At 39.0% G+C, this 27315-nt stretch overlaps 1 protein-coding gene across 1 annotated transcript; it reads right to left on the bottom strand.

Moving 5' to 3' along the window:
• Window positions 1-542: 542 nt before the first annotated feature.
• hspa4a (heat shock protein 4a) lies at window positions 543-23737 on the bottom strand. The gene is made up of 19 exons (XM_028595722.1): window positions 23382-23737; window positions 21058-21115; window positions 20805-20945; window positions 19547-19669; window positions 17242-17341; window positions 16441-16574; window positions 15611-15855; window positions 14644-14720; window positions 13622-13773; window positions 13150-13256; window positions 11028-11161; window positions 9928-10109; window positions 9099-9182; window positions 5497-5649; window positions 4866-4991; window positions 4524-4631; window positions 4064-4183; window positions 2838-2999; window positions 543-1504 (listed from the first exon to the last, which is right to left on the bottom strand). The coding sequence occupies exons 1-19, from the start codon at window positions 23486-23488 to the stop codon at window positions 1304-1306; spliced, it is 2514 nt and encodes an 837-aa protein (XP_028451523.1). The 5' UTR covers window positions 23489-23737; the 3' UTR covers window positions 543-1303.
• Between the last annotated feature and the right edge of the window lie 3578 nt (window positions 23738-27315).

Below are 27315 nucleotides of genomic sequence, written 5' to 3' on the forward strand. Positions count from 1 at the left end.
AGCAGCTGACTAACGTTAATAGGTCGTTCAATCTGCCATATATTTTCTTGATTAATCGCCAAACACTCCCTCCAGAACCGAGGCTGACATTTAAATTGCTTTTGTCAGTCCAAAATTCTATCAATCAAGTTTACAAAACTAGAAAACCAAGAAACATTTTAGAAATTGGGACCAGTGCATTAGCTTGGAAAAATACCTAAACAACTAATTCATTATCAAAACTGTTTCCAAATAATTGTATGTCCAGTGAGCAATTATCAACTAATCGTTCAGCTGTATCATTGTCTGTCAAATTGCAATTAAATGTCCTTCTGGTCAACTTTACCAACTTGGGCAGAGCGAGGACCTGGCACTCATCTACTTACATAGCTATGAAATCTATGCTCTCACCAATAGAGATCCTTTTGTGAAGACAAGTAAAAGGTATTTAAGCGAATGTCCACAAATTACAGGGTTAGAGGATGTTGTAGGGTGTTCACTTATCGCAATGAATGCTTTTTTACTTTTCAATAAGCCATTTCTCAAATCACATGCTTTTTTTTTTGTCAATATTTATTTTTGCTTTTTTTGGGTGATGTGGCAACAACAGCAGCACCCAGAAGGTAATTTGTTGGACCACCATTCACACGGTTAAGTAGAAAAAAAAAACAGTACAAGGCTACCAGAGAACAACCAACAGATCATTGCTTTTGAATGAGAAAAGCCAAACAATGAACTACTGCATGACAGTAACTTGTAGTATCTAGTTTCAATATACAGTACAAGTAAACTCAACAAAAACTCCTTCCTTTTACACTGAATACATCATAATCCAGCATTCCAATTATTTCTAGTGAAAAGAATGCACTATTTGTCATGTGCCACTGTACCTATTTCATATTTAGACATAATGCAATTTTTACATTTTCATGAATCATCATGTGTTTATTAATAGTTTTCTTCTGCACAGCCACTTTGCTTACAATTCAAATCTGACATTCTTAGCTTAAATGTGCTCAGGAGATGCTGAACAAAACAATCTTTGACATAATGGCCATCAAAGCAACACAGAAAGAAAAAAAAAGTTTCTACCCCACAACTTTTATGTCATAAAGTAATCCATTCAATATTATTATTATGCAATATTTTTGTATTCATCAAAGAAAATAGGAAATGACATGCTGAGGTGGCTGACTTGACAAATAGTATTGATTAGGGATGCTGCTATCTGGGTCTTCTGTGCCATCAATAACAATCTCAGAAGAATGACAGTATCGGGGGCGAGTAGCAGGACAAACAGTAGCTCAGGTTGCAGCCACAACAGTTAGTCAATGTCCATTTCAGGGAGCTTGTTCTTTGCCGTTCCCTGTTCCGGGCCTGCAGATGTGGCTTTGTCTGAGTTGCATGGCTGGCTCTCTGTTCCCTCCTGTCCATTAACTGGCCCGTTCTCCGTTTTCTCCTCCTTAGGAGGCTCCACCTTGGGCTTGGGTTTGGACACCACAGGGTTGCAGGCTGAATAAAGCTCCTTAACAGGGAAAAAGAAAGCATTCATTAGCGCAGTGGTTCCCAAACATTTTCTGCATGGCCCATTGTAGATACAAATATTTTCAACCACCTTTTTTTTTTTTATCCAGAGACCATTTGCTCACTTGATGGGTTTTTTTTTTTTAAGATATTTTTTTGGGGTTTTCCTTTATTTAAAACCATTGAAGGGAGACAGGAAACTGGGGAGAGAGAGGGTGATTACATGCACCAAAGGGCCTCAGGTCGGACTCGAACCCCGGCTGCTGGCAAGGACTGAGCCTACATGGGGCGCGTGCTCTACCAGGTGAGCTCTAGGCCACCCCACTTGATTAGAGTTTTTAAATGACATTCTACAACCAATTTGGACAATGATTATTATTTCACACTTCCTAGCTCCTTCTACAAAAAATGCTACAGGCCTTAAAGATGATTGTAATGGTTTGTGTGGGGCTGGCAGTTCTACTGCTGGCTGTGTGCGGTTAATATTTTCTCTTTTTTTAAGAGATTATTTTTGGGCTTTTGCCCTTATGTGACAATACAGCTCAATATTGACAAGAAAGGGGCGACATGCAGCAAAGGGCCGCGGGTCAGAGTCAAACCCGGACTGCTTGGGTAAGGACTCAGCCTTAGTGTAAGGGGGCAGACGCTGTACCAGGTGAGCTACCGGGGCACCCCAGTGTTGACATTTTCTACTGCTTTGTATAACTCATAATTGTACACTGCCTCAATTAATTGAGTGCACACATGTTCCATTCTCGTGTACAAACATGACAACATTAAAAAGGTGCACTATAAGTTCCTGCACGGTTTCAGCGCAATTTCATTTTTGTCTCAAATCGTAGGCATCGGTCGGTGATTGGCTGGAACATGGTTTGTTGTATTTTGGTGCACACAATGTTTGTTTGATGTTTACGACCACTGTGTTGTCTCCCAAGACCGGCTTTTTCACGATGTATTCAGGGGAGGGCAGGCAGCTAGGGGATCAAAGAGACATGCCTACGATTTGAGACAAAAATTAAATTGCAATGAAACCATGCAGGAACTCATAGTACACCTTTAAGCAATGTTATAATCATGGTCCTGCACAAGTAGGTGCTTTTGATTTTTTTTCCACACACTTTTTTTTTTAAATTTCACGTGCGTCAATGTTAGATATTAGCCTGCAGCAAACCAGACTAGCTCGGAGTGGGCTTTGGTGAAGCCAGTATTTCTAAGGTTGTGTGTGTGTGTGTGTGTGTGTGTGTGTGTGTGTGTGTGTGTGTGTGTGTGTGTGTGTGTGTGTGTGTGTGTGTGTGTGTGTGTATATATATGTCTCTTGAATGCCCTCTCAGTACCTTGATCTTGGCCTGGATCTCTATGACTTTGACCACTGGTTCCAGAGTGAGGTCCTGATTATTCTGCTGGTTCATCTTGCTGTTCATCCAGACCATGGCATCCTTCACCTGCTTGTCCACCCGGGTCACCTCTAGCTCATCAAGGTGATCGTACAGCTCATCCTGTCGGGAGAACACACACACACACAAATGGAGAGATGGCAGAGCAAGGGGGCAGGTGAACTGGCTAGGCTTGGGCCGGGGGAAGGGCGCGTTCAAACAGCCTGCGTCGGCCATCAGATGGTCCGGCAAAAACGCACGTCTTCCCTTTCATTTTGAATGGGGGTAGTGTGTTTAGGCAGGGGGGACAAGCAAAAAAAAAAAGCAGCGGGCCTGTGGTGAAAAGTTGAGACTGACTCAACTTTTGGAGAAATGCAACCCCACATCACGCTGCAGTGGCCAATTATAGACGTGACCGGAGATCAGACTCGTTAGTGTGTTTTGAGCTATGGTTTAAGGAAGTGTGAGAGTAAACAGGAAACATCACTGACTTCATCGATGCCACAAGAAAGTTTTAAAACCCTATGAGGGTAAAAAAAATGAAACACAAGCACTAAACAGCCCTGGAGTTCTTGCAATGGCTGAATGTTTCCAGCAACAACGATGCACTCGCTATGTGTCGCTCGTCTCTTTTCCTTCTCTCTTTCTCCTGTGAAATAAAGCTGCCTTCAGAAACATCTAAATCTATAAACAATCTGACGGAAAACAGTAATTGTGAAATATAAAGTCTACTTGTGCTACATTTGGGAGTTAAAGAACACAACGTGACCCCCTGCAGCAAATCGCTGGATCTATTTTGTTTGGTCTGAATGGACCGTAAAGCCGTTTGGATATCACGCCAAAAACTGGACCACCGGAATTTACCACTAGGTGTCGCACTTGTCTCATCCGCTCCAGAGCCGTATATGGAGAGAGTATGTCCAACTAGGGAATCAAATGTTCCGAGTTATCCCGTTACGCGATTGGTTCCGAGGTGGTCACGTGTTTCGTGGACTCCATGTTGGATACCAACATTCATCCGATTCCCATTGACATAGTGCAGGGGATAGTGGAAACAAAATAGTCCACCACTTCATACTTGGTCTGTACGGGGCCTTGAAACAATTCTAGTATATTCCCAACAAAATCTAACTAAGGCTAAGCAATCATTTGGTAAGTCAACACACTTGCTCTCTGTGCCAAGTTACCTTTGCCTTGTAAGCTTCAGTGATCTTCATGTACATCTGGATCTGCCTGCCAAGCTCCTCAAAAGCTTTTGGTCTCTCCTCAGCTTCCATGTATCTCTCACATATTGGCTGGCCCATGTTCTGTAGAAAGGAACATCAGGATTAGTCAGCCAGTCATCCAGCAAGACAAAAAGGAAAACAATTCACTTCTGAAAAATAGTGATATTGTAGAGGATACGATCATACATGCTCCTGCAAACATAACATCCATGTTCAAAATCCTTTATAAATAAACATGCATATAGAATTTTTTAAATCAGTGCCTTCAACTTTGGTGCTACATGGATCACTGTCACCGGTACACAAGTCCCAAAACTGTACAGTAAACCATCTTCTTAAAAATCTGAGTTCACTTTTGAATAGGAATAATTCTACTTCACTTAGAAACATCTGTCCAGTCACACACTGCATGCCTGGTTACCTTCAGTTCAGCCAATTTGTCAATGTAAACTTGTTTCTGTTGGTCCTCTCCGTCTTCATACAACCAGTTCTCGGTGTCCTCCAGTTTTAACGAGAATGTGTCACGATCCTACATGTTATACCAGAAGCAAGATAAAATTCACAAAAAAACATGAACAGAACCAAACATGAAACACATGCATTATATCTGGATTTAAGTAAAGATTAGCATCTGTTAACATGTGCGCGCTATATATATATATATATATATATATATATATATATATATATATATATATATATATATATATATATATATATATATATATATATATATATATCCTCAAGTGTGATCTATACTCACAGCTTCATTTACAAACTTCTCCAGGATGCCGTGCAGTTTATCCCTCATTTCGTACACATACTCTTCTACGTTGTTCTTTGCGTCATTCCTCTCCTTCTCTAGCTTATCCTGCATGATCATCTTACCCTGGAATAGTCACAATGAAAGGGTTACTGATTAGTCAGCCAAAGAGCACACCAACAAACCACTTGATGGACGGAATTGACTGAATATATTAATTATATTTGGTGAGGCTCACATCCAAAGAATCATATTTAATGCTTGAAGGTAATATATGATAATATACCTTTGATAACAACAATCAAAGCCTTGTGAAATGTTACAATCATGTTGTGGTATCTAAATGTAAGCTTGAGAAGTTTATAAGTGTGAAAGTGAAGCACTAGGGTTGGGACAAATCTTATCCACCCATGTAGTACATCTTAAAATAACATCAAGGAAAAAAAACTTTTAAGTAGTTTTAGAGTATTATGTTATTAGATAAAACACAACTACTGTATTCTAAACATAACTTGTTTTGTTTTTTTAAACAATAAGCAAATGAAGCCAGGACCAGTAAGTCTCACGAGCACATGGCTTGGACAAATTGTGAGTGCATGCTAGACATTCCAGGTGATTTTTAGAGCTTTACCTCATTCTCCACAAACATATTTAGTGTGTCATTGGACAGTTGCCAGTGCAAATTGTTCTCTATAGGCAGCTCCACTGTCTTCGTTTTGACTTTGGGCTTCTTCGCCTCAGGGGGCAGGTCGTTCTTCTTCACCTGCTTGGCGTCCTCTGCGGTCTAAAAAAAAGGAGAGATGAAATTGTTTTTGTATGACTAGGACTAAAGGCCATGTTACATATTTAACATATGTTTTACATAAGTGGAGCAGAGCATGAGAAATATTCAACAGCTGACAATCTGACTGATCTTATTCTGAAAAAAAATGCCTTTACAGCATAAAGCTGTGACTTCATTCAGTTCCATTAATTTCCAACTGGTTAGTGTCCCCTGACTGGAATCTGTCACCATCCACTTTTAAGATTAAGTGAATTATTTTTGCCCATTTTTTTGTGCTTTTGGGTCTTACCTGTGATGATACAGTGACTTTACATTTGCACAGGGTCACTGTCAGATTACATTTATCAAGCTTTTTGTGCGAATACATCCAGACTCTAAAAACCTGTGTTGTTATTATGATTTTTAGATACACAGGTAATTCAAAAAATAGTTATCGTTCTCTTAAAATATTTCAGTGGGATTATTGTTACAAAGTCCCCTTGAACTCACTCAAACATGTATTTAAATAAAAATAAATGGGTTTACCACACCGGTTAGTAATACTGAAATGCAAATCCTTTATATGTTGAAACAGTAAATTATTTTTGTGATGTGTATATATGAGAAAATGCAGAACACCCTTCACCGCATCTATTGAGAAACATTGTGTCATAATAACAGTTGATATTGTTATGACCAATGTAGTGTTTTGTGTACCTGGCTGTCATCCTTAGTTGCAGGTAGATCTTAATCAACTGACTCTTTCTGTCCAATCAGAACAACTGATCCACCTACAAAAGGCCCTTCCTCCACCTCCCTCACTCTCAGCAGCATGGTTATTAGCCACCACTTTCTGTTCCTTTGTTAACCTTTAGTGTATTTCATTTGCAATAAACTTTCTTTTGTATAGTTGTTTGTTTGACTTCAGTTGCTTCCCCTGAGCCAGGGTCACAACAGTACACTTAATGCAACGGTTACCTTACTGCAGGGCAATATGGCTAAATATGTTATCAAGACAACAATTTCCATTTCATGCCAGAGCAATATTTATCCCAAAATTTGATATTTTTCTAATAAATGCTTATATTATAAATGTAAAAGTACAAATCCCAACTCCAATCAAGTTGGGACGTTATGTAAAATGTAAAATAAAATAAAAAGAATATAATGATTTGCAAATCCTTTCCAACCTATATTCAATTGAATACACTACAAAGACATATTACAAGATATTTAATGTTAAAACTGATCAACTTTTTTGTGTGCAAATATTCACTTATTTGGAATTTGATGCCTGCAACACGTTCCAAAAAAGTTGGGACAGGGGCTTGTTTACCAGTGTTGTGTTACATCACCTTTCCTTTCACTCAATAAGCATTTTGGAACTGAGGACACGTATTGTTTTTTGAGATAATTTTTTGGGCATTTTAGGCCTTTATTTATACAGGACAGCTGAAGACATGAAAGGGGAGAGAGAGTGGGAATGACATGCAGCAAAGGGCTGCAAGGCGGAGTCGAACCTGCGGCCGCTACGTCGAGGAGTAAACCTCCATATATGGGCGCCCGCTCTACCAGGTGAGCTACCAAGGCGCCCAGGACACTTATTGTTAAAGCTTTATAGGTGGAATTCTTTCCCATTCTTGCTTGATGAATGTCTCCATTGTCTCCATGTATTTTGCGCTTCATAATGCAGCACACATTTTCAATGGGAGACAGGTCTGGACTGCAGGCAGGCCAGTATAGTACCCGCACTCTTTTACTACGAAGCCACGTTGTTGTAACACGTGCAGAATGTGGCTTGTTATTGTATTGCTGAAATAAGCAGGGACATCCCTGAAAAAGACGTTGCTTGGATGACAGTACATGTTGCTCCAAAACCTATATGTACCTTTCAGCATTAATGGTGCCTTCACAGACCCATGCCATGGGCACTAACACACCCCCATACCATCACAGATGCTATTTTGAACTTTGCGCAATCTGGATGGTCCTTTTCCTCTTTGGCCCGGAGGACATGATGTCCATGATTTCCAAAAACAATTTGAAATGTGGACTCATCATACCACAGCACAATTTTCCATTTTGCTCAGAGAAGCCGGCGGCATTTCTGTGTGTTGTTGATATACGGCTTTCGCCTTGCGTGGTGGAGTTTTAACTTGCACTTGTAGATGTAGCGACGAACTGTGTTAACTGACAATGGTTATCCGAAGTGTTCTTGAGCCCACGTGGTAATATCCTTTACATAATGATGTCGGTTTTAATGCAGTGTCGCATGAGGGATCGAAGGTCACGGGCATTCAATGTTGGTTTTCGGCCTTGCCGCCCTGAATCTTTTGATGATATTATGGACTGTAGATGATAAAATCCCCAAATTCCTTGCAACTGTACATTGAGAAACGTTCTTAAACTGTTGGACTATTTGCTCATGCAGTTGTTCACAAAGTGGTGAACCTTGCGCCGTCCTTGCTTGTGAACGACTGAGCCTTTTGGGGATGCTCCTTTTATACCCAATCGTGACCAATTAACCTGTTCACCTGTGGGATGTTCCAAACAGGGGTTTCTTGAGCATTCCTCAACTTTCTCAGTCTTTTGTTGCCCCTGTCCCAGCTTTTTTGGACTGTGTAGCAATATTTGCAAATAAAAAAAACAAACTATAACGTTTATCAGTTTGAACATTAAATATCTTGTCTTTGTAGTGTATTCAATTATATATATAGGTCGGAAAGGATTTGCAAATCAATGAATTCGGTTTTTATATAAATAAAAACGTCCCAACTTCATTGGAATTGTAGTTAGAAAATGGGGAAAATAATTGGACTTAATTATTAATACAAAACCTGTTTGCTAAAAATAAAATGTATTGATTAGAAGAACTTGCTCTGTGTCGAAGTTATGGTACAAGTGTAGTGTTTTCAGTCCTTAACCTGATAAAGTGTTTCCCACAGGTTGACATATTTTTTGCGTTGGATCTGCCAAACAATACACCTTTGAGCATTGTTTCTACTGTTTAAATGGTTTGTATTATATTTATACTGATATATATTATTTAAGACGTAATAACTCTTAGTTAGTTATTGCCTCTTTCAATGGCAGAGCTCTGTTTTGGAACTTTGTTGTCGGTTTCTTAAAAATACTGGTTAAAATTACACTAAGGCTACGACACATTTAGGCGATATTTAAACAAATAAGGAAGGAAGAAAATAAGGAAAAAAAGAAGGAACCTTCCTTCATCATTTCCTTCCTTCCTTCATTTCTTAATTCCTTCCTACTTTTGTTATTTCCTTAGATCCTTCTTATGTCCTCGTTTTCCTATTTCCATACTTTGTTCCTTCCTTGTTTACCTCCTCCTTTCCTTTCTAACTTCCTAGTACGGAAAGAGGGAAAAGGAAGGAGGTAACGAAGGAACCATACACCGTATCGAAAATGTATTGACACTATGGTGATTGCCTTATTGCCCAGCACAAGGTTACCTCCATCTCTTCAGCCTCTGATTTCTTTTCTTCGTTGTCTCCAGTCCGAAGTTTCTGATCCTCCTGGTCCACCTGCATTTTGTTCTGACACACGGTAACAAAAGGAAAGACATAGTACATAAATATATAAAAGATAACATATGGCATTCTGCGGTTGGTTTTATCCGAACTTTGGGTTTAGAAAATGTCAGCGTGAAAATCACAGAGAAACACAAACCAAACGCGTATTTGTAAGAAGTTTTAACACTGAATTTGACTTGACAAGATTCAATTGGTTTGTGCAAAGCATTTTGTATGTCGATTTCTGTTTATTCAAGACAACACATTCTTCTCCCTCCATTCAGAAGAGGAAGTTTGCTGCCTTTTATCACATCACAAAGTCCAAATAAATTAAACTAAGCTATTTAAGCTTCTTAAAATGGTAGTATTTGTTGCACAGCTTTTTGAGTGACATTCAATCAGAAGAACGCTTATGACACATTACTTTAAGGAAAAGGGCCAAACTCTGGAGCACAGATGGGAATTAACAAACCAAAATAAAATGCCAAACAAATTACAAAGGAGGCATTAGCGAGAGATAAAAGCAACCCCTTGAAGCTGTGTTGAGTTTTTTCAGTCAAGACATCTAAATTCCACAGAGATGACTTTTCAAACTGACTACTAAAAACCAAGGTGTGACCAGACTGACTGTGAACGGGATCTCTGAGGTGAAACACAAAGCAAACAGCATACAAAAACCAGGAGTATATGTGTGTGTTTCTCTGTCTCTTTCTCACACATCACAGTCATTATTCTCTTACACCCAGTGCAAATACACAGAAATACACACCTCCTCCTCCTTCCCTGTCTGGTCTGTCTCCATTGGCTCTTCCCCCTCAGCTGTTTTTATGACCTCTACGAGCGAGGCACTCGATACACTGAACATGCCGTGAACGTTGACCCGAACTTTCACCTTGATCTTTGCACTCTCCCCAGATGCCTGAGGAACCACATTCTGGATCAGGAACTGGCCTGTAGGGCAGACGAAGTAGTTAAAAAGGTTAGAATAGATGAGAATATCTTCTTATTAGGGGAAGAGTAAGGACGCTAGGCTGAATCACAGGAAAATATATTGCATATCTGCAGTTTCCAGAAAATTAAACAATTTACATGTCACAATTAACTAGGGCTGAAACGATTCCTCGAGTAACTTGAATAATTTGATTACTAAAACAATTAAAACGAAAACTCTGTACTGCGTTAAATCTACGCCGTGGCTACGTACGTAGGTACGTGGAGACACAGAACCTATGCCGATCCTACGGCGTAGCCTGACGTACACCTCTTGAAGAAAAAAAAAGAGACCCACCGTGGTCAGAAAGCACAGGGGAGACACTTTGTTTCTCTCACTATGACTCTAGTTGGTACTCGCTCCGAAGCTAATCGCCGCCACTCTCTCACTCGCTTTACCACACACTCCCCAGCACACATACATGCCACCCCTGCTGAGATCGACGCACACACCAACGCACAAGTATAAACTTCAGGCCACTTATGTAGGCTACGGCGAAAGTTCTGCGTGGAGCCGCCGCACAACCATAAATCAAGCTTAAGCCGAAGTTGTTGCCAGCTCCGTGGCTAACCCGCTAATCCCCTTCACTTCAATCAGCAGGTGGCAGCAAGACACGGAAACTTTGCTTGCGTCTTGGGAGGTGTAGCATTTATTCACCGACAAATATACACACACTGTGCTACATTCACAGCTATCACACACACACACACACACACACACACACACACACACACACACACACACACACACACACACACACACACACACACACACACACACACACACACACACACACACACACACACACACACACACACACACACACACACACACACACACACACACACACACACACACACACACAGAACATGCAGTACCTATAGTGCCGTTGGGGTAGGGCAGCTCCTTGGGGTTGTTGTAGTAACCTTCAAGGGTGAAGGGCTCCTTCCGGAAGAAGGTCAAAACTTTGGAGAAGGGAGCTGCATGGTTCTTTGGGAAAACCTCACAATCACTGGAAAAACACAGCAGAAGGAGTTCAATGAGACAATGAAAGTAAAGACCATTCAAGTAAATATTTTACAGACCTATACTAGTCAGGATTTAAAAAAATAATCTCGTAAAATGTGAATGCAACTGGCACAGATTTCAGATAGTGGGTGTGTGGTACAAATAGACTATGGGTGTGTGCAGGTGTGGCAGAAAACATGCAGGTACAGGTAAATGCATCTGAATAGACAGGGGCAGTAGGCAGGTGTGGTCTTAAAAACCAAACCCATGCAGACTTCTAACTAGGGACAGACCGATTATCGGGCAAATTATCTGTATTTTATTTGCCTGATAACCAATAAAGTTAATTGATTAAGAAGTGCGCTACTTTGGCTTGGCTACAGCTCTGTGTCTGTCCCTCTGCTTTGGTTTCACTCACCACTGAGTCTGACTTAATCAGTCCCTCCAGAAAAATGCAATTATGCGATTGCATAATTCAATGCATAATCAGCCAGTCTGCATATTTATGCGGGGCCGCATTTTTTTCAAATACGCCGCACTTTCACCGCATAAATTGCTGATTTACGCGCAGAATATGCGGGGCTTGCATGATTTCATAATCCCCGCGTTTTCGTTGCAAAAAAGTCACATATATCTTAGCAGAAAGTTGAAAAATGTTGCGTTTACTTCACACAAGAGCAATCATTTTCCCCTGCTGCCATGGGAACGTTATGAAGTAACGTAATTACACGACGTGAACATCATCGAAAAGCAGGGGGTTGGGGGAATCACTTTTTTTTCTCTTTTTCATCAAACTGCAGTTTTTGTTCCCGCAATTTCATCGCATAAAATTGCATAAATATCCCACATATTCCATTGCATTTTTTAAGAAAACGTGCTGCATAATCAAGGATTTTTGCTCACAACAATCTGCATTTTTCTGGAAGGACTGCTTAATATCCCACCCACACCACTATCTGACTCTCTTTTACTGTGTATTATGTAGAAAGTTTCTAATTTATTAAATACTTGCTTAAAGCATCTAAACAAAGTTTTGTGTTGGATTTTGTAACATTACAAAATCTTAATTTTGACTTAAAGATTTTCATTTTCACTGTCAGTTCCAAATATCGATTATTGGTTTTATTAACTACTAATAATCGGTATCGGCCTTGAAAAAAACAGTATTGGTCGATCCCTAGTCTTAACTGCAGGTTTGGAGAAGATCATTTAAATTCCACTCATATTTTAATATTGAGAGTTGTTGAGTAGTTTCAGCTGTTAGACCATCAGTGAGAACTATGCTATAACAGACATAACACAAAATAACAGAGATGACTCCTAAAAAACTAACTCCTTAAAGCTCAAACCCCAGAATATGAGTGAAGTCCATTGAATAAAGTAGAGTATTAGCTTTGCAGAATCTTGTAAAGCACCATGTCCAAATTACGAGGTGTGATGAACTCTCCTATTCTCCCTGTGAGATGCAAACGTTAACCCTCTGGGCTCTTAGCAATTTTTCCCCATCTTTAGGTCGAGGTACAGACAGTTTTTTTTTTAGGAAAACCTGGGCTATCAGGATACGTATGCTGCAGGGATGTCACATGAATGGGAAACAAAAATTAACTAATAATTTTTTCCCATAAAAGTACATAGGCTTTCATGAAAAAAGTTAGTTGTCTCATTTCCAATGCATTTCCTGTCTACTATGAGACATCCTGCTTGTATCAGGCGCACGCCTTAGACTACTATCCAAATGTGAAAATGAGAATCTCTGCTTTATTTATTACATTTACATTGTTATATAATTAGCTTGGCTTGTTCTTTTCACTTTTAGTAAATGTTACTGCAAACTAACACATACAGGACATCTATACACTGCTGGGTTCTGGAGATATTGAATATGACGTAAAAGGTATATTTTAATTTTGTATACAATATCGTTGGCCTGTGAGTGTTAAGTAAAACAACTCCTTATTTGATGTTCTCAGGTAAGGCTGACAGAGATCATACCTCAGTCCCTCCTCTGCGGCTGAATTCCATTTTAGAGAGATGGAGTAGGGGACAACATCTGTAATGGAGAACTCTCTGACTTTGAATGCTGGCGACAAGATAGCACACTGAGGAGAGGAGGAGCAAAATACAAAAACACAAGTTACCAAGGCTCAAACCTTTGCTTCAAATTATTCTGACAGCAAAAAATTCTATATCCAACCCAAATATTAAATTCCCACTGCAAAAAGAAAAACAACATTTGATTTGTATTTGTGAAGCTTTAACCAGCTGTTTTTTTTTGGGGGGGGTTTTACATATATGGCAAAAAATAATTTAGAAAACACATCCAAATGTCCAAAGAACAACAAATAACTTGCATCACTAAAACATTATGCATGCGTTTCATATTACTCCCACTCTACTATCACAGCTGTTTGCTGTGGGAGTCATCAACAGGACCAAAGTGTTGGTCATTCCAGGTGACCTGTACCTGCAGAGCACAGCCTCTAGCCACGGCCTCGTCTGCGTTCAGAGTGGTGCTCAGCTCTTTGCCGAAGAATTTGCTGATTCGCTCTTTAATTGCGGGGATTCTGGAGGCACCACCCACAATCTCCACTGCATAGATATCTTCTTTTTTTAGCTCTGAATACAGGAAGCAGGAGAGAAGAATAAGACAAAACAATATTGTTGAGGTTTACAGAGTCACAGCTTTACTTTTCAATAGAGATGTTCCGATACCAGTATCGGTATCGCCTCCAATACTGCCTAAAACGCTGGTATCAGTATCGGGAAGTACTGGAGTTTATACACTGATCCGATACCACGTAATAAAGCCCTAAAGAAAATCTACGTTAAAGTAGTTCAGTTATGTTTTTTTCCCGTTATAACGGACTGTCAAACTGGATAATAAAAGAAAGTTCTGTGGCATTCATTGTTTGTGTTTGTTTATGTTTCACAAACAGTTTAACCTGAGCCAGACAGACAACAAAGATAGAAATAATATCACATCCATACAGGGATAGTAGTATACAGCTGTTAAAAACATAATAAAATATATGACACACTGGTATCGGATCTTTACTTGGCATCGGCTGATATGCAAGTTCAGGTATCAGAATCAGTATCGGGAAGCAAAAAATGGTATCGGGCCATCTCTACTTACTGTACCAAAAACGTGTGTAAACAGCAACAGAAGTCTTAAGGCGGAACCACACGTGTGTTTGCATAAAAATAACCCTGAGGATATGCCTCTTTAAAATTTCTTTTGGTGAAAGCACATCACTCAACACTACTACTCTGGTGTACCCATATATATGTTTTAATTAAATATTTGCCATATGACTCTTCAGAATGGACAAGCAAGAGCAAGCAGAGACAGAGAGGACACAAGGAATGATTAAAGGGAGGCAAGAAAGCAGTGTCCAGAGGGAATGGCTGTTTCAGAAATATAAGCGAGTGTGCACGTGCTCACGGGGATAGTCCAGCTGCTATTAAATAGAAAGATGTACTCACTCGCTTGTTCCATGACGTTGCGCAGGGGACCCTCCACTTTGGCCAGCAGCCCTGCACACATCTCCTCAAATTGACCTCTGGGGACACATGGTCATAGATTAATAATAGACTCACACACACTGAGTACCTCTAAAAGTCATTTCTAATTATAGTAATGCAGTTTTTAAATGTGTGCTCATCTATAGCAGCCCTCTTTAATATTCAGACATTAGTCCATAGAAAACAAAAATCAAAGACTGTAAATGCTTCACATAATCAATAAATAGAGCAGACAGGTTGCTTTATTTTCCCTGGTCCACCTTAAGGCCGGGACACACCAGCCAGACAGCCGACCGCCGACAGAAAAGCCAGTCGAGATGATCAGTCGGGTCCCCGAGGTCCAAAAAACTGCCTCGGGACACACTGAGGCGACACCGACTTGAGAAACGTAATACGTCTCCATAGCAGCAGGCGGCGCTACTCTGTATTGTTGCCCAAGAAATGAAAACCGGCAGCTGATTGGACGAACGCGTCACATGGGTTTGTTTTCTCCAGAAATTCAAAGCCAAACTGTCATGGCGGCTCGTTTAGAATACAATCTCATATTGTACTAAAATAGTTCACTGAAACAGGTTTCTGAAAACATTTTAAGCGAGAAATAGGCCATGTAGTTCCTGAAACTGTCTTTATTTCAGCTCAACACAGTTTAAAAGATTTTCGTCAGATTTAAAGTCAGGCTCATTTTCGTCCCCATTTTGAGTCCTGACTGCCCTGCCTCTAGTCATGTCAGGTCAAAATTCCGCCCCCCCACTTTCGGGGAACAGACTCGAGTCACTGACCTGCTGTCTAACCGGCCCTGAACCCGCCTTTCAATGGCACAAAAACCCATTAATTGTAGTGTTTCCCAGGCCCTCATTAATGATTTTGTTACACCTAATGCATAAGAGACTTTATCCTTTTAATTACTAAAGTAACGCTGCATCTTCACCTGTTAAGTTTACCGGAAACATCAATGTCATTCATGAAGCACTCAATGTTGAGAGGCAGGTCTGAAGAGTTGGCACTCATCAGCTTCTTGAGCTTCTCACACTCTTGGTACAGTCGGACCAGCGCCCGGGGCTTGGACTTGACGTCCAGCTTGTACTTTTTTCCAAACTCCTCACAGAAGTGGTTGACCAGGATGTCGTCAAAGCCCTTTCCACCAAGCTCTGAATCAAACGCTGTGGCCAGGATCTGATGGTGGTGGAAGACAAGTGGTAAATATTTGAAAATGATCAACTTACTGGATGAATATTTTATAATCCCTTCATATCTGTATGTCTAGGATGGGTGTGAGTGAAGATAAATGAAAAAAGTAGATTTGTGCTCAACAACAATAAACAACTTTCATTCTCTACATTAGGTATCACGGTATAAACTTGTGAAAGTGGTGAAAAATATCTAAAAAATGTTATCAATTAAATAAATTGACGTGAAGATAAAGTGTTTCTATTAAAACTACTTTCTGGTTTTGGCCTACTTCAGTTGCAAGGCAGCCCACATATAGTATATGGCATTCCTAATAAGCAATAACGTGTGCAACATGTGGGCCAAATGTTCTTTTCTGCAAATCATTGGTTTTATCCTTCTTAAACAACTTGCAAAAACATTGCTTGGTTACTAGCACTGCTTACCATCCTGTTTTATCTATGCCCACATGAGAAAAGAAATGATCAACATTTTGGCGAAACATAGTGCTGTATCATCATATACTGCCCTAAAAACCTTTTCAGCGTGTGTATCGCTTTTCAAAATGGGCACAAATTATTCATCACTCACCTTGAGCTTTCCCTTGTTGAAAGCACAAACTGACACCTGGTAACCAGAGTGGCCCACATCCACAAACACCACTATCCTGGCCTTCTCTTCTGGAGCTGGCAGGTCCTGTTTGTAGATGCCATATGCCAGAGTCACTGCAGCAAACAGGCATAGTCTGGTGTTAGTTTGTGCTCCACAACTACGCTCAACTACATCTGACCTACAAAAATCTACAAGACTGGAGCGCCTTGGTAGCTGAGTGGTTACAGCGCATGCCATATAACCGCAACTTCCCAGGTTTAATTCCAGCCTTGGGACCTTTTTTACATGTCATACACCTCTCTTGCGCTCTCCCATTTCTACTCTGTCACATAAAGGCAAAAATACCCAAAAAATGTATGTTTTATGTATTGTTAAATAACTACCATACTGAAAATACTTAAAAATAAAAATGTAGGCATAGCTTCAAGACATGCATTTGTTTCACGACATGATGGGAAAGTTGCAAACTAAAATATAAATCTGATTCTATGTTTATGAAAATATGCTGTAGCACTATTGTGGAATATTTACACAGATGTATAAGTATGGCATAGCTCAAACCAGGGAACCTTTACTTAGCAATGCCTTTTGCCAAATACTTAGCTAGAATTAGACAACTCAATACTTTCTCGTAGCTTCCTTAAAAGAGGTGACTGCTCCGGGAGATAAAAACATCATCTCACACAAAATAGCATCTACTATTGTTGAAAAGCCTGATAACTAGTAACAATGATTCAGATGCTGCTAGTCCTACGTAGAGAATGCTTTGTTTGAACGTACCTGCAGTGGTCTCATTCATTAGTCGTAGACAGTTGAGGCCTGCGATCTGAGCTGCATCCATGACAGACCTTCTATCTGCGTCAGTGAAATAGCTCGGGACCTGGGAGGGAGAAAACAATGCAGATGAGGGATTTATGATTGAAACCCCCGCCCCCATAATAAAACCAAGTATTAACTGTAAGGCATTGATAATGCCAAAAATTAAGTTAAAAGTTAAAACGTATACCTTATTCCTTCTGTGTGAATGATCACTTCGAAAACTATTGATATATGAATCGCCTGCATTGCAAGATGTCTGGATCATGTTGTCGTGTTAGTTACTCTGGGTGCCAAAACAAAACATTTCCTTGTGGAAAAGGGCTAAATTTAGCTATTGGCCACAGTAATAATAACATGTTGTCCATCTCTAGTGCTGATGCAAACTGTAGATTTAGCTGTTCGCTAAGTAACAGCCTCTCTGTGTGAAATCTGTAACATTACATAACAGATGCTGTTGGTGAACGGTGAATACATATACTGAGCTAAGAAACACACACATCCCACTCTTCACCCAAAAGGTGCAAGATAGGAAATAAGGCTTTCAAACATACATCTGTTGAAGTGCCTAAACAGGGCTCCAGACTAACTTTTTTCACGAGGAGCACAGTGGCCCCCTACTGAAAATTTTAGGGGCGCAACCAGAAAATTCAGGGGCACACACCGTAAATCAACATGCTAACCAAATATTCACATTTCTACTAATTTCCACTGTATTACTAATAAATACTTTGATAATAGATGCAGAAATTACAATGTGCTGTTTCAAATTCACTGTCACTTTTGAAGATGCAACAAAGAAGGCACCATGGCTGTAAACAAAATATAAAAAAAAATATGCCAACTCTAGTCTACAATTACAATGAATTCACCTTAAAATTAAACATGCATTGTTTAGGCTACTACCCTTAGGGTTGGGTACCTTTCACATCTGAACCAATATTGGTACAGATACTAAAAGACATGTAATAAAGATACCTGAAATTATAAAGGTACATTTTTTCGGTACTTTCCCTCTGTAATTACAAAACAATTATTTCAGTTGTAAAAATAATTCCAAACCTATTTATCCTATGTAGTTAGAACATTATGGTATTTTATTAGAATATGTTACACTCTAAAGAAATTAAACAAAAATAAAAATAAAACCCCTCCCTCTCTCCTCCCAAACCCGTCCCTACAGCCTATTAAATTGAATAATTATTCATTTCTTACTCACTGTAACTTGTTTAGCCTGTTGTATTTTCATCATGACCGTTTTTAATTGCTCTTTAATGTTTCACGTAAAGCACTTTGAATTGCCTTGTTGCTGAAAGGAGAAAGCTGCTGTAGAAATAAAGTTGCCTTGCCTTACAACCTCAGCCTGTCAGTCAGTCACCAGGGCACAGTTGCACACTGTTGAGCCAGCTGCTTGTCTCAGAGGAAGTGTAACGTCAACAGCACCGTGACTGTTTTTAATATTATATCGCAGCAAACGCTGTCTGCGTGAAGTTTTTAAAAACTGTAACCATACTTGAAACCACTATAGCGGCATCACTCACTGTGACTTCAACAAAACAGCCGACGTAGTTTGCGCCGATCGCACCTCTGCTCGTGTGTGCGAGTGTGTGTGTTTGTGTCGGAGCACCGCTCTCTGTCAATTTTCAGAGAAGACAGATAAGCTTGCGCTTACGCGCTCAGGTACCTACGTTTCGACATTTAACGTGTAAAAAATGAGGGAAAATGTACTGGTCGCACACGTGCGACTGGATGTAAAATTCAGTCGCACACTCTCAAATTTTGGTCGCAAATTGCGACCATTTGGTCGCAGTTTGGAGCCCTGCTAAAGCTCAAAATGTCACAAGAACAGGTGGTAATACATTTATACACCTTGGAGGGCATTTTATGACCCACACTCCTTGAAAATGCAAGAGGATGACATTAATAACTGACACTCAGAATAGCAGAGAACTTAAGTACAGAGAACGGTATAAAGTCCAGTAAGTAAAGTGAGACGCATGTCTCTTGAAGCCTCATCAGTCCAATGCCACATCTTTAAATAAACTATGTGCAGTGATCCAACAAGAAAAATTAACACCTCATTAAACATTTAAAGCCAATTAGAAAAGATATGTTGCCACAAAAAAGCCTAAACACATCCAGTGGGACATAGATATGCATATTTCCACACTTATAAATAATGCACTGTATTCTATTAAGATGTTTTATAGATTTTCAGACACCCTGCTGAAGCTGGAAAACCGCTGCAGATGTCTCCAGACATGCTTACCGAGATGACACAGTCCACAACTGGTTTTTTCAGTGCACTTTCAGCAGTCTCCTTTAGTTTGGTCAGCAGCATGCCAGTGACCTGCTCGATGCTGAACACTCTCTCCTCCTCCATGTACATCACCTACAATTGAGGAGAATTAGAAACATGATTACATTGAGGCAAACTGTTTAACTAGCTTATAAATAAGTTTAAACAGCTATAAAAAAAATAATGAAAAAGGCTGGCAGTTTCATTAAAGATATTTTCACAGATTGAAAGCTCATAAAACTTATGTGTATATAGTATGTATATATGCAATATAAAAAACTCTTAATACAAGGAATGACTCTGTGGGCATCAACAGCTTGATGCAATCTTCTCTGATTTATCAATTCTTCTGGGGACTTCCATTAATTATCTCCACAGAGACACATGTTTTGAGTCTTAAGGTCCTGACACAGCAGCCAGAAGGCAAAGAACTAGTAGCAACAAAGGCCTCACGTCACCTTTGTCTTGTACAAAAAAAACTGCACTTGAATGCACCGCAAAGATTACAGTCGACGGCCAGCTAGCACGTACGTTCTCCCCCTGCGTGAGAGGAAATAACTCTCCATGCCAGCAGGCGGCGGGATTCTATTTGTCATTCGAAGATGGAAACCGAATATTCAAATCACTGCTATGATACATTCAACAAAACAGTGTATGCTCAAATCAGCCAGCGGCAGCACAGAGCCTACGGCCCCTCTGCTTCACTCCCCACCGAAGCGACAGCGGAGGCCGGGAGATGGCTAGCTAGCTTGTCCATCTCCTGGGCTGTCATCTGTTCTCTCTGCAAAGAAGTCTCCCTGCGGTGGGGAGCAGAGGGACTGAGCAGCCCGCTGAGACAAAATGCCAAGAAAATTAATAAAACAGCTTAAGACAGAGGCAAGAAAGTGTTTTTTAAGATAAAGACAGAGGACTGTATTAGACAGGGGAAGAGAACATAGAAGAGCAGCTATGATTTAGAGAGAAGAGCATAATGTGAGGCACTTCTTTGAGCACAGCAGGCTACAGAGGGGTAAGCAATATAGTCAGGAATAAGCAGATTTTTATACTTTCTGTGTTAAATTTCATTTTTTGACCTAGTTCAGCATACAGTACCACTGATAAATACAGCACCCGGTTGCTGGGTGTGCTAACCCAAGGCTTATTTTGACATTTTGTAACAAAAGAATGCTTCTTTTTGGTTACATATGTAATATCTAATACAGAATAGGCACCATATTCTTAATCTTACTTTAATACCGATGGATCCAGAGGGCATCTGTGCCAGGTCGTAAACCAAGTTAGACTTGGCTGACTGGACATAGGGGTCTGAAAATGCCCTGCCATGGAATCGCTTGAAGCCTTGCACCGTGTTCTGACAGTTGGTCACCACCTGGACATGATGAAGACATGATGAAATTAAATAAAGTTACCAGTTCCCAATTTCTTGCATTCAATTACAAGGAACTCTAGGGATGTTAACAGTGCAACTGAATTGATCATACCTGGCTCTTTGCAGCTGCTCCTATAGATCGATTTCGTGGTCCAAATGATACGAATGACCTGGAAAACATCAAACAAAAATGTTAAGCTACAACATACATGCTATTACGAGCAACCTGCCTAAGTTCATTGTATTGTCCACCTATACGTGAATACACCCTATAATCACGACAGATTTACTTGGCAGTTAAGTTATTACATGGTCTCATGCCTACACATGACATCACATTTCTAGGGCTGCTACCTCGTAGTCGATTAGTCGACTAATCGGTCGTTTTGGTCTTCGGCGACTAAGATTTCTTTAGTTGATACGTCATTTTTATGCTTATTCATGTTTAATTACTCATTTCCAAGAAACTTATGAGCACATTTATGGTAAACACAAGATTTAAAGTGGTGCTTTTGCAGGATTAATTGTGGAGAAACTCAGTTTTACAGATGGTTAATTAACTACATTTATATTGTGCTTTTCTAGTCTTAACCACCTCTCAAAGCGCACAGCTCTGTCAATTAAATCAACTAATCGATTAGTCGACAAAATTGTGTAAGTGTTAGTCGACTAAGAATTTCTTTAGTCGAGGACAGCCCTACACATTTCATAGCTCAACCCACATAAAACTGAACAGACTGTTTCCCATGTCTGCAGTAGCGACACTAAAGTAAAATTCAATGTGTAATATAAGCTTTCTTAAGATAATTTCTTACAAACGGTAGCTAATGTAAAAGTGAAATCTTCCACAATGTAAAAAAGTATACTTTTAACCTAAGACAGATCGTTAACCTTTTTTCATATAAAGCTTTATTGAAACCAGGAATGTGGCTGCATGTAGGCTTGTTACGAGATTGTTAAAATATCCATCTCTCTCAGTTCACACAGTACTGTATAAACACAGTCTGAAGTGGTGTGGTCAGTCCACTCGTATCCCAGCGGGTTGTGGTCTAAACATGCCTGTCATCGTCATCCCTGTCAAACACAGATGTCAGAGCTACAGTCGCCGAAAACACACAAGTGCAGTTGGTGATGTCAAGGAAGGGTCAATGCAACACGTCTGAGGAAATTGGCTCAAGAGGCACCAGGCCACATCTTGAAGCAAGACCAGAGTATTAAGTTAAGTTTTATGATGTGGTGTTTTTTTTGCTAAAATTTGTATTGATGTGAATGGCAGAGCACATAGACAGAAGAACATCTAGATACAAACAAAATAAAGGAAATAAATGAAAGTTGTATTAAATAAAATTAAAACTTAAAAAGGATTATTTAACAAAGTTGTACACTAGTTTTAGGGCAACACTTCTGAAAGGCAATGCTCATCACGGTTTGATTAATAGATTACACTATTTTGATTAAATATATCTGTATCACAAGAGGCCAGACTGATGCCTTAAAATTGCATATATGATTTGACCAATAGCCCAAACTCCAAGAAGCAAGCCACTCTTCACCATCTTGTTTCTGTAATTAGCAAGTGTTTGGTTTTTTGGTTTTGGTTTTTATCAGTTTAAAAATACTACTCAACATCACACTTTTTTAATAAGGCCTGAATGGATGTTCATATTCCCCATCAAAACCTGCAAGGATTTAAAACCTAAAATCAATGAAAAAAGCAATATATCTGATGAGGTAATAACACATCAAGCGATAATACATTTTAAATACAAGGATATACAATATACTAATTTGTTATAAATAGTCATATTCTTGAACTCATTAACACAGTCTCCTTAATAGCACATGCACACATGACAACACCTTACAAACAAAAAATTATAGTTTTTCTAAAAGTTAAAATCATAGAAATAAAAAAAATGTTATTACATACTGTTAAAATAAACTATAACGTTATATATATATATATATATATATATATATATATATATATATATATATATATATATATATATATATATATATATATAAAACAAAACTTGCTAGAATATTCTAGAATATGTTGTATGATTCCAACAAGCGGTTGGCTGCTGTCGTCATCGTTAAGAACATAATGCAAGGCGCACAGTTTGCCACACTGGGGGACACCGGTTGGGTCGGAGCTTTCGCCTTCAAGACATGAACAACATTGCTAAGAACGGGACAAACACCGCCCGCTCGTGTTCGTTGTGGGCAAATGAAGCCCGTTTTCTAACTATACAGTAACGATACTCAAACGGTACGCTCAGCTAACTAGCTAGCTAACTGGGGCTCCATGGTTTGTGGGAGAACGAGCTGTGTAACGTAACGTTAATGATTATTTCTAGATGGTTCTACGATGCGCAGCACAATATTTGCATCAGAAGTCCAATAAATAACACCTGCATTTTAGGTACTTACGGTGTGCATCTGTCGCTGTACTCGTTAGCGACAGTCTCGATCCCTCCGGCTCGGGCTACAGCTACATAGCAGCTTTGAAAGCCCAAGTCAAATCCCACCACTGACATCTTCAGCTATACGACTGCCTTCTAGCTAAAACGTTATCTACAGCTCTACTTACTAAAATAAAAACAAACGTACAGCTTTAAACGGATGTAAAAAAAAAAGAAGCAGGTGAAGTAGTTGTGTTCCACTGTGTTAAGTCTGGCTACTTATAGTCATAATCCACACCACTATTGCCGGTGTCTCTGATCTGTGTTGGCAGGCTGCAGCAGCAAGGTGGTCTAACTGACTTCTCGCCGGGAATCATCGCGAGATCTGAGTAGAAGCTATCTCTGGACCTTTCTAGAACCATGTGGAAATGACTGTTCTAGAATACTTTGTTTTTTTGGGATACATATCCGTACATTCCTGACTATTGAGAGATCATTTCGTGGTTAAAGATTTACTGTGAATGCAAATTGCATAAAGAAACCATTGATTGATTGTTCTGATCATACCTGGGATCAACTCAATAGGTGGTAAAACAAAAATAGACTGCTGCACGAGGGTGTTGAAAGTATGAAGTCATATACAAGCCTACCACACAGTTTAAACGCTTGAGTGAACAAACCACAGCTACACATTACATTTTAACAATTTTGTAACTTTTGTAATTAGCTATGATTTACTACACTGTTGTAGTTTGCTACCATGTGAGCAACACAGAAGCACCGAAAATGGGACAATGCGCAGCACATCATACCCTATCACCCTACTAAAACACTGCACTCCCGAAATTTAATAAGTAATTGTTTATTTGAGTTTATTCTACCTTTGTAAATTAAGCAAAATGTGAAGGATATACAACATTTTAGATACTTATAGTCTTGCTTTTTATAAAACATAAAGGGGCCTAAACACAGTTGAATGGTGGGATTAAATAGCACCCATGAAAAATTTGAGAGACCCAGATGACAAAACAGTATCTGAATGATATTGAATGGTGGGTGGGAACTAAAGATGCCAAGACACAAAAAAATTAAGACACAAAAATTATGTGTAGGCTAAATTACTACTTAATATCTGCTTTTAAGGAAGATCAATTTTTTTGTAATGTAAATCAATATAAAAAAAAAAGCATGTATGAGAAGACACAGCTGTTACAGCTATTGAAATTTTCATACTAATTAAAAATGTTACCTGAATTCCTTTCGTTAGATTTGTCATATTCAGTGTTGGGAGTAACACGTTATAAAAAGTAACGCAATTACAGTAATGTATTCCTTTTTGCTGTAACGCAGTAATATAACGCATTACTAATTAAATTTGGGTAATATTATACCCGTTACGATCTCAGTAACGCGAGTTACAACGCATTTTAACGCAACATTTTTTAAGAATTTCCCAACACCGCGAAACATTTGTTCACAGGGAAAAAAAAGCCGTGAATATTATTTAATAACATCTGTGTCCCAACAGCTGGTGACGGTACGTCAGCTCAGCTCGGACAGCAGTGTGTCCGAGCTGCTGACAGATTTAAACATGTCTGGAATTAATGTTTAGGCTTGCTTACACGTTAATATAATTTCAATTTATCAGCCGTGGAGAGTAACTATGCCTGTAGTGGAATGGCTTCGAATGACGACCAAACACGCTTGTCTTTTACTGTGACCATTTACTGTTCAATGTTGCAGTTTTACAAACCAGAAAGTGAGCAACTTAGCTTGACGGACATGTTTGCATGTAGGGTCTCACGTTCATCTCAACACAAGCTAGTAGTAGCAAGAGTAGACAACAGACAACTTCCGTGTAGGCTACTTCAAAATAAATGCCCTTCCTGTGACGGTTCGCAGTAAAACTAAATTACTGTTAAATAAGGTTGTGGACCTTTTCACATATCAGCTGTATATCAAGTACTGTAATTAATGTATAGTGAGTTTTAATCACACTATAATTGACCCTTTCCTTTAGACTGTTTTAAACTAAACAACATGAATTTCTTATTCAAGTGCTTTAAACAAACATTTTACAACAATGTACTTCAACACAACTGTAAGGGACTTTTAATTGAGTATTTTCATTTTCCCCTACTTGCCTATTGTACGTTTTACTTATCTATTTTATAGCTTTAATTACTTTGCATATCCATATTAATTATACAAAATATTATGAATAATCTATAATATTAGTATTAAAGTGGATAAAGAGGAGACTTTATTGATCCGGTGATGAAATTCACAAGCTAGCTGCCAAGTCCAACTTCCACTGTTATTTTGGCGAAAGTAACTCAAAAGTAATGCAAAAGTAGTGTAACGCATTACAATTCAGAGACAGTTATATAATCTAGACAGTAACTAGTAATCTATAATGTATTACATTTTGGAAGTAACTTGCCCAACACTGGTCATATTGGCATTGTAATGAAATTAAAGCAATAAATGAAATCCAACAAGGACAAAAATATATGGACTGTGCCTCATCAAAAACGTAGTATCTGGGCTTTTGTGGGTTACACGGTACATGTTTGTGATTTGTGATCATTTAGTGTACTAAAGCACCCACTGTGTCAAATCTTGCATTTGTTTTCATTAAAAACGCATTACTGTCAAAATGAACTATAGGCTAAAATATAACCATTATTTGCCTTAAACATCTTTTTGGCCCATGAATGGTAAGAAAATTAAGTGCACTAAAACAATGGGTTACTCATAAAATATGTAAAATAAGATAAGATAAGATAGACTTTATTAATCCCACACTGGGGAAATTCCTGTGCTACAGCAGCTCAAAAAAAAAATGTACACACATCAGAATAACACAAAAACACATTAATTAGACATAGGCGAAAAAATATACATAAACTATAGGAAATGGAAAAATAGAATATAATTAGCTATAATAATAATAGTAATAAAACAACCGTATTTACACAATAAACAACCTTATATAAACAGACAGTATATAAACACAGATATACAGATGAGTAAGGTGTGAATGAATAGAGATGAAATATTGCACAGTTGGAGGTGACACAGAGTAATAAATAGATAAATGTGCATAGTGCAGAATATTGATGGCATAGATGCAGTAGATCATTGTTGCCAACAGTGGCTCCTGAATTTCAGGAATCTTTTAGTCTGTTGTTGTAGCCTACAGGCTAGTTTAAAACTATGGCAAATAGGGATTTCCACTTATCTACTTTGGTTTATTTTGGTTATTTTACATTTAATGATACTAATTATCTAATGTGTACAGAATAACATCTGTACAGTAGGCTAAACATTTTGAGCTCCACAACAACCCTGTTTCCCCCCCAATATGTTTATTAGGTTATGCAGGGACAATAAATTTACATTCAGAGTTATACATAAACAACAATCCTGTTTTAATGTGTTATGTATCTGTATGTACATACTTCAGATTTGGCATGGCCGAAAAGTATCCCATCTGTTGCCTTTTTCCAATTTTTGAACCCCTCTTCAGATGTAAATACTGCACCACAGGAGAAGGCGAGACTGAATGTTGGCACGCATAACAGTAGGCAGAGTCTTTAAGTTGGTTTATGGTCGCCGCGGTGTTACTCTGAGAGGATTCCAGCAATTATGTGCAACCATAGACTGTTAATATTAATAATAATAATTAATAATATACAGTCTATGTGTGCAACTTGCGGGAGAGACAAGATAGCTCACTGAGCGGTTTCACGTAAAACTAAGTGGTACTACAACAAACCTAAGACAAACTGTGACTTTCTTCAGTTGGAAAATTATCTTTTAAATTGACGAGCATCATATGTGTAATTCATGGCTCAATTCAAACAGGATCAGAAAAGAATTAGTCTCTCCCCATTCACTACCATACATATTTTTTTCTCTCCCATGAGGTCCACCGGAAGAGGAGGGACTTCGCCTCT

Source organism: Perca flavescens, chromosome 13 (genome assembly GCF_004354835.1).
Source record: "Perca flavescens isolate YP-PL-M2 chromosome 13, PFLA_1.0, whole genome shotgun sequence".
In the NCBI taxonomy this organism is placed as follows: domain Eukaryota; kingdom Metazoa; phylum Chordata; class Actinopteri; order Perciformes; family Percidae; genus Perca; species Perca flavescens.

What these genes read in the sequence shown, in the direction of transcription:
- hspa4a (XM_028595722.1), bottom strand. Translation starts at nt 23,488, where the DNA reads ATGTCAGTGGTGGGATTTGACTTGGGCTTTCAAAGCTGCTATGTAGCT. An exon ending in AGAAGTTTGTAAATGAAGCT is followed by an intron (nt 4,632 to 4,865) that starts GTGAGTATAGAT and finishes TATAACATGTAG; the next exon opens with GATCGTGACACATTCTCGTT. An exon ending in AGATCCAGGCCAAGATCAAG is followed by an intron (nt 1,505 to 2,837) that starts GTACTGAGAGGG and finishes TTCCCTGTTAAG; the next exon opens with GAGCTTTATTCAGCCTGCAA.